This window comes from Stylophora pistillata, chromosome 14 (assembly GCF_964205215.1).
Source record: "Stylophora pistillata chromosome 14, jaStyPist1.2, whole genome shotgun sequence".
NCBI lineage: Eukaryota > Metazoa > Cnidaria > Anthozoa > Scleractinia > Pocilloporidae > Stylophora > Stylophora pistillata.
Window position 1 is genome coordinate 21,284,728 of NC_142532.1, and position 8,605 is coordinate 21,293,332.

Consider the following 8,605-nt stretch of genomic DNA (forward strand, 5'->3'; position numbering starts at 1 on the left):
CAGGAAAATTATCCAATGTGGTATAAAGGGCGAACTCATTAGGCAAAATGAAGAGACCTGCTTCATCTGGAGTAGGCAATAACATTCCACATGAAAAATTTAGCAAAAGCCAACGATTACAGTTCAGAAAAAAGGAGTCCAAAACCAGGACATAAAACAATCAGACCTTGCATTAAGTGCGTTGTATGCTTTACCAAATTTAGTAAAAAGCACTGCGAGTAATTTTATAGGTTTTGCTAAATGACATTTGACATACATTGTACACTGCCTATGGAAAAAAACGCTTAACAACAGGAGATTACAATCATCAGCAATCGTCACTATACACAACAACTCGGTCAAGTTAGAGGGCCTGGGTCAGGAATACCAATTATCTGATATTACAAGGCGTTTAAAGGCTTTCATTTGGGGTAAAAGTAAACGAAATTTAAGCTGTTTTACAAAAGCCTTCTTATTTTTAGAGTTTGTTTTCCAAACTTTTTCCAGGCTTCGCAGTTATTCTATTTTACACCTATTATTTTTATGGCTACTGCCTCCGTTGGAGGCGAAGCCATAATGTTCCCCTGCTGAGTAAGTGAGTGTAACAATATAATATGAAGAACTCTAGCCTAGTTTTGTCATCTAGCCTTGAGGAACGGTGAGGTTCTTGAACTAGCCCCAATAAATTATCATTCCTATATCGATTTTTATCATTATTATGATTATTATTATTATTATTATTATTAATCTAGTGCCTATTAGTCATTATATCCTTAAATCATTTTTCTTTTGTGGAACAGGATACTCATGAATACGTAGGGTGCGGCAGCAGTAGCCATATGTAGTCTTGACTGCCTATTTTTTTCTAAAGCATTCACTAAGGGAGCGGTCATTATCTGCTGGGCGGGTAGGAGAATTTTGGTTGTGTCACAATAGAATTTGCTTGATCTACCCTTGTACTTTTGTAGTATTCTAATGATCTAACTTACTTTACTGGCACCAAATTTTCTATGGTCCCACCCCTCCCGGCAGTAAATAGTGACTGGTTCCTAAATACTCTGTGGGAACCATTCAAATCAAAGAAGCGAGCTAACACTTAATGTTACGTCTTATTAAAAAGGCAAAGATATAAAAAAAGTTATTAATTTATTTCATCTAGTCTCTGTGACCCTATGTGTAAGTACCAAAAGTTTAAAATTTGACGTTTTTTCTTCCCAATGAAACCAACATTTCTGAACAAAGTCTTAGCCGACTACAAAATATAGTCCACAGATTATCGATAACTATTCAACCCTGATCATCTTTGCTATGTTTCCTCATTTACTTAGCAACTACACAAGTTATCTGGGTTTTTTTTTAAGAGAGTTATTTCTACCCTGACAATTTTTCCTTGCTCGGTCTTAAAACTGATTTAAATTCGTAACCAATATTAAAACATGATACTTTTACTGGAGGCTTCTTAAAGACTCCTTGACTAGGTTGTAAAAGCTACGACATGGTCTACTAAGAAAGAACTTAGGTTGAAAAGATTTCTCTAAGTTACCAGATAAAAAAAGGCTCTAGATGTATGAAAATTTCACATAGTCTTCCAGATAATTATGTAACTATGAGAGGTTATCGAGACACAATTTTTCGACTAAAAAGATAATTACTGATCAAATCTTGAGGAACAAAGGGGCTGACAGATCACAAGAATTAATCTCAGAATTTGGAACATACTCTTCATTACTGTTCTGTAGCACTTTCTCTACGATGCTCTTACGTTCCTAAAACTGAACATTTTTTTTCCTAATTCTTCTATAAGAAATTGAACATCTCGTGGCAACAATCGATATGTTATTAAAATTTTTAGGTTTTAACCAAAGGTGAAAGAGCCGTTAGTTGAATTAACGAGATATATTTTTTTATAGTGCACACAAAAGCTAGTCTAAATAATTCTGACATGGTTCTTTTAATGTTAACTTGGCACTATGCATTTTTTTCTAAGGGCGTCTATAACAAGTCACAATTGAGAGTGGGTATTTTTTGTTCAGAAAGTGAAGGAAATCTGGTTACTCTAGTATAATGTTAATATTCTACAATACTCTTCTTTTTTTGTACAAATAGTAGAAGAATTAAATCAACCGCCTCTCTTACCTGAAACAACTAAAGTTTGAATTCAGGAAATATCGATTTTACTGTCACATTCTTTAAAGTTAGAAACCTCTCAGACATAATGATACAAAGAGCCCCATAAGAAAACTGGTCAATGGCCTTCATTTGATCACACTTTGTGGTTTTCATGCGAGATTTATATCAGGAGATTGTTGGCTGACTTTGTAGTGACGAGGTTAATCGTACCATGATAATTCCTCTTCTAACATTATTTACACCTATGAAGCGTAAGCCTCGATCGACAACTCTGACATTTCACCTTGCAACACCAGTAGAAGCGACAGTTGCAGAGTTCTTCTAATTCGCTTTCGCTCGATGTAAAACCTCTTCCACAGCACATTAAGTCACACCCATCGGTCCCGAGAGATGTGTTGTTACACAGTCTTCCAACCGTCCCGAGGGATCCAGTGTCAGGGTTTCTGTTACAAAAATTGGGCGAGTCTTCGTAGTAAACCAAATCTGCCCTTGTAGGAGGCTTGTGGAGTTTATTTTTCGGTCGAAAGGGCTTTCCTTTCTTGACATTATGACCATTACGATTGTTGTTCTGTTCGAATTCTACCAATGAAGCGCTGTCAAATTTGTCTTTGAGCACATCGCCAATTCGTCTGAAGTCAGCCAGCCTTCTCCAACAAGTTCGAACAGTGCAGGCTTCGGAGACTCCATGACATTTGCATTCTCTCACCATGTTTTCTCGAATTGCCTTTGAAAAAGGTAATACTTTTTTGTCAGTTGCTAGGTCAGACAGTTACAGATAAGCAACAGCATGACCTTTTGCCCAAACGCTGAGCGTGTTGGGTTGAACCCTTAAACTCCCAAGTTTGATTGTTAATTCCCCACTCGAGCTGCTATACATTTCCTCGTAAATTCAATCGTTAATTATGAGAATTGGTGTTAGATCAAGATAACAACTTCTAATTGATAATTGAGTTAGTCTGAATGTTACAAGTCAATCACCTGTGGGAATTAGAGACACGGAGAGCTAGATGTTTCGTAGTGGAGCGAAAGATTTACGACCCTAATGTCGCTGCAAGCAGTGAATATACCATTACGAACGGAGACCAAAGAATTGCTTAGCTTGAAAGATGTCCGCAGCACACTAGGTAACGAGATCCCTATGTTACTTGAATCAAACGTTACTTTCTTGAAAAGACGCCCCGGTACCACCACGCGGAATTTTTTTAACATTCTTTGAACCCCTGGTTTATTAAGTAACGACATTTTTATTGCCGAAGATATCAGTTATTGGGAAACTCAGCATTTAAACGCGAGCTGCGATTATATTCGGAACATTTCCGATGAAAATCAATCGGAGAGTAACTGCCCATCAGTTTGAATGATAGCCTTCTGTACTGAATTAGAATACAAATTTCCTTTCTCCAAAACATCGGGAAGGACACATATATGGCGAAAGGTCATATGGTTAGATGTGTTGGATAGTTTAGAGACTTACTTGTTGATTTAAAAATACAGCAAGGCAGACTGACCACCTTGTTTTCATCATAGAAGTATAAGTCATTGTTGGTTCAAATCCAATACAATTGAAAGTCTTAGAAGCCCTGCTGAATTAACTTTTGGTCAAGAAGTTACCCTGAGCTCCGTGGGAACATCATTAAAACCGGCGAAATGTGATGAAATGCAAATTGATCGCCAGTGAAAAAGCCGCAGCGAAAAATAATAGACTGGTTTCATGAGCGCGGTTTTTGAGCAATTAGGTTTGCGTCAAAACGTGGGAAACCGCGCTATAACGGTTTACCACAGACACACTTATTACCGTGAATAATTCTAACCTTGATGTTGCGACTTTGTTATTACGGCTAGCGGCGCTAACAAGAGCAATACGGTAACGTTCATATTAAAGAAGACAACTTCTCTGCCTATTTCTTGAAGTGTAGGTTAGATAACTACGTGGTTGAATTCTTTCTCTATATTTTCGGCAATTTTTTTGTACATCAAAATCAGGGCCACCAGTTCAAGACAATACTCTTCTGTTCAATTTCGTTTGTTATTGCATAGATAAAAATGCAGTTAATTAACTAGCTTCGTATGTAGTAGTTTCCTCTCCGTACCGATTTTTTTGAGAATCGATCTTCCTCTTTTATCCAGCGGTTGCTGGATTCCTCTATATTTTTATCATAATGTTAGCTAGACTGATGAGAATAATTAAATTTTAAATATTCTCAACATGAATCGACTCGTGAGTCAAAATAATTAATCATCAAACTTTCCGTTAAGCTTTTCAAACTGAAACACATATCGCCTTGACCCTCCGCTTGCATCCGTGTATTTCAATTATTTTAGTAATAAAAGATCAGTCGGAAAGGATTTATTCATCAGCGAAAAGCAATTCACTCTTCGCCTGAGGCTGCGGCTTTTTTAAGGTCTATCGTTGCGGCTTATCTTACTTTGGCTTGCAATCATTGCGAGAAATTTTTACACGTAGAGCAAAGTGAAAAATTAACTTACGGTTCTTCCGGCCTCATTGTTGTGCAAATTAACCAATGTGCGAAAATCTCTTCCCTTCTCTCCTGCATCGACAAACTTCCTGGAGAACTGATCAGCAAAATGAATATTGTCACTACAGCCTCCCCACTGCCATCCTTCATGGGTTACTCCCTTGTATCTACTGTCGCAACCACAAGCCGCCACTTTGCCATCGCTACAAGCTCTAGCTATGGCGTGAGATACACCGGCTGCAGTTATTGAGTAAGCGAAAGCAGTTTCTCTGCAAGCTGAAACAAACACAGCAGAGTTAAAAACCTTCTCGGTTTCGTTTCTTAAAATGTCTACGAAACATAAGAAGCGGCGTTTACATGAATAAAAATGTCACCTTTCCTGCCGAGACTTTTGCCAATACGACAAAATTAAGTCACAACCCGCCCACGATCTTCTAATAAAAATAGTTCCACCAACATAATTAGTGAAACGCATTTCGAACTCATATCCCTACAGGATGAAAACATCTTCTTAGGAGCAGTGGTAAGAACCTCATCAGGAAGTGATGTGTCGACTTACTTTTACGGTTTATAGACCTTCAAGGTGTTTTGACTCCGGTCAGATAGAAGACAGATGTATCGTAACAATAAACGGCTATTTGCGATGGAAGTAGCGTTAATTTCTGAAATATTTTCATTTATTTTGCAACATACGTTATGGTATAAAGAAATGAATATCAGAGAGATTAGCGATTACATATGAAAATTTGGCATATTCCAAACGTCCATAAATAAAGCTATGTACACTGATGAATCATGCAATAAGTATATATTTGCCTTCGTGGGTTGTTCATGAAATGCAACGATCGGAAAAAGCTGCTGATCTCGGCGTTTCTCGCTCAATGATTGTCGCTGCGAGAGATGATGAATCAGTAGTCGAAAACTGTGCCCTGTACACGATATGTTGCCACAGGGGTCCTCTGTCCTCTCTTAGGATTTTTTCTGTTTTGTTTTTCTCACTTTCAACATTTTGCTGCAGTGTCTGGGAGGCAGTGAAATGAAGTGAAAGAAGTCAATCGGATGCACAAGACCGGCCGGATATGACAGTTTATCGTGGAGATACTAGAGAAGCCTTTCACTCGATGTAACGAAGTTAAATAACTGAACACTTCTCACGGCTTCGACAAACGAAAGAGAAAAAATTTTAATTTAAAAATGTGAGAAAGCCCTGGAATTAGAAAACTTTATCTTTTGTGGTTGTTTTCATTAGAAGAAAAAGCTGGTTAAAAAAACATAGTTCTAGTTATGGACGAAGTCATCTTAGTCTTGAGATGGCGTGGAATCTACAAGTTCGTAAATAAAAAGCATGAAAAATCGATCTAAAAAACTTTGAAAGAGCTTCAAAGTAAGCTTACCTATTTTTACAATTTTCCCAAATACATTTTCAGGACTATGAGAAGAACAATTCCACCGTCGATTTTTAAACTGATATTGGCACTGGCTGATAGAAAATTTTGCCCCTAGTCCAATGTAGGGAACCAACTCTGGATACTTCCGACACAATCGCTGTTGTTTCGGCGTCACAGGTTTGACTCCGTTAGCAGGAGAAAGCTGGAAGTTGTAATCATCTTGGGGTTTCGAAGAGCCACTTACGCCAAGATTCCTGTAGAGCGAGTAAACCCAAATGTTTCAGGTACAAAGGTTAAAAGTGGTATAACGGTATCATATCATAATCAGGAAGTATGATACACTGACTTACCACCAGGATCCATTGCCTTCTGCTAAAACATCAAGACTTGTTAAACCAAACAGTACGACCATGTAAAAAGCTTTGAACAACTTCATCTTGAATGTCTAACGATCTTGTTCACTTGTGTCCACAGAGCGAGGTAATAGCTGAAGAATCTTAATTCGCCTTCATAAATCGTCGCATGTGCTGATTGCTCACCCGTCACAATTGACAATGGATTTTGCCGAAACATTTACAAGCACCGCTAACATTATATCATTTTTGTATGGAAGTCTGCATACACTTAAGAATTAACAATTCAACAAGCATAGTTCTCTAATAACGTCTAATTACTTGTAATGCTCATTTCGAAGGTAATCCCCGCCCCCACACAGAAAGCCGGTAAAATTGCTACTTGGAGTTTAATCCGTCGGACAGTGGCTTGATGATGAACAAGCTTGCGGGTAAATATTATTTTAGAATGTGTACCTGTTACTGAAAAGACGTATGTTTTCTTTGGTCATTTGGACTCTTCTCGGGGATTAACAGCCCGCATTTGCCGGATTTCTGTCGTGACCCCTTTTGAAAAGCGTACTCGGTTTTTTAGTATTCTCTTTGATTTTCTATCTTTTAATTAACTTGTGTTCCAGTTCATTTAAAAAACACGTTGACAATAAGGATATTACGTGACTTTGTAAAAGAAGAATTTTACCACATCCCCGTGAGAGAATTTCGGATGGTATGAACAACGCTGTCCATGGCAGTCGAGGGGAACTTCCCTTTGGCGAAACAGAACCAATTTTAGAAGTAAAAGTTTTCTCACAGGCGTGAACACAGGTAGCTTAATAAAGCGAACCTTTTTTCAAATTTGAAAGGAAGCAATTTATACGGATTTGGGCTCGTCAAGACTCATTCAAAGCTTCAAATTAAGAAACAGCAAATTAGGTGATTAAGACTTCAATGGGAAGAAGAAAGAGATTACTTGTGTCACTGCTTTTTAATGGATTAAACAGAGACCGCACTTTTCGAAAATTTTTCAGTCAATTAGCTTCTCTCGAAAAATTGCTCAGTCCACGAAATCCATAGCGAACATGATTTTCGTTTGGCGAATTTAGCGCGTCTCAACATGACGACAAGAAAATACATGTTTAATCTCTTATTTTAGCAGAAGGTTCGCCAAAGGTGGTAATGTGTTTGTTTTGGTTTTCGCTTTGTTGTTATAACGGTTACACGATGAACTTGGAAAACTTTAAGACTACTTAATCTCGCCAATGTCTACATAAGCTGTCTCGCTATGATTAAAACTAATAAAGAAGGATACAAATAAAGTCATTTATCATAGTACTAAGGAATTTATGTGTAATTAAGTCCAGATAATTCTTAGTCACTTTCAACAATTTCTGCCCTCGCGACAAATTCCTGCTTGGAAATACTAAATTATAGGTAAAAAGGTCTCCTCAACAGATACTTTAAGACTGAGTCACTTCCAAAACATCAATTCATTACCTTTTCTTGCCGCATCATCCCATCGGAAACAACAAGCCGGCGAAATCCTCTGATGAAACCCACCATGCTTCAATCGAGCTTAGGACGTGCCTACACATTTCATTCATATTGGCGGCTGAGAGAAAAGGATACTTCGAGAAAAGAAAAATAACAATGAGACACGTAGCTTTTATTGCAACACAATGCGCGGCCCCTGGAGGCAAGTTTTACCACTCACCCCTAGGTGGAAATAATTGAGTCATACAAATAGCTTTTGTGTTCATATGAAGTTACTCTAGATATTCGCTACGTCGCTTTCTTCAAAGAAACTGTCAGTTTACGCTACTAAACGGCATTGACAAAAACAATTTTTGGGCCGGCTATGCTCTTAAGGGGTATCCTACCAAATCTTACTTTTTGATGTCGACTGTTTATTTTAAAAAATTATGGGTTGTCAATATGAAATTTTTCTGAATCATATGGATTTTTAAGTGAGCGCTGAACTTTATTGTTACAGATGAATGCTCGGTTTTTCTTAGAGTTTCCGCCGGGGTTGTTCATACTAATTAGCGAACTCTTCCACTTCTAGGGTGACCACAAAATTAATCAATTTCTCATACGACGACTGTGAAGGGGAGTGTAAAAGAAGTCATAAAATATAGCAATCGTAATAAATAGTTAAAAAGAATTACTGGTAGTTATAAGTTAAATGGGACGATCACAGAGCTAAGTAAAACGGGATATGTGCGAGGTTTGAAAAGAGAGTCTCATTACGAAAGTATTGATTTGATATAAGTCAGCGTTATCCAAAGAGAATCGTAGGCCT

At 37.7% G+C, this 8,605-nt stretch overlaps 1 protein-coding gene across 1 annotated transcript; it reads right to left on the bottom strand.

Annotated features, from left to right (window-relative positions):
• Positions 1 to 1,109: 1,109 nt before the first annotated feature.
• On the bottom strand, positions 1,110 to 6,985 carry LOC111330935 (protein Wnt-1). The gene is made up of 4 exons (XM_022935939.2): positions 6,325 to 6,985; positions 5,981 to 6,228; positions 4,597 to 4,862; positions 1,110 to 2,833 (listed from the first exon to the last, which is right to left on the bottom strand). The coding sequence occupies exons 1-4, from the start codon at positions 6,408 to 6,410 to the stop codon at positions 2,342 to 2,344; spliced, it is 1,092 nt and encodes a 363-aa protein (XP_022791674.1). The 5' UTR covers positions 6,411 to 6,985; the 3' UTR covers positions 1,110 to 2,341.
• Positions 6,986 to 8,605: the final 1,620 nt, after the last annotated feature.

Coding starts and splice junctions, on each gene's coding strand:
- LOC111330935 (XM_022935939.2), bottom strand. CDS start 6,410: ATGAAGTTGTTCAAAGCTTTTTACATGGTCGTACTGTTTGGTTTAACA. Junction 4,863..5,980: donor TGGGAAAATTGTAAAAATAG/GTAAGCTTACTT, acceptor TGTTTGTTTCAG/CTTGCAGAGAAACTGCTTTC. Junction 2,834..4,596: donor ACAATGAGGCCGGAAGAACC/GTAAGTTAATTT, acceptor CCTTTTTCAAAG/GCAATTCGAGAAAACATGGT.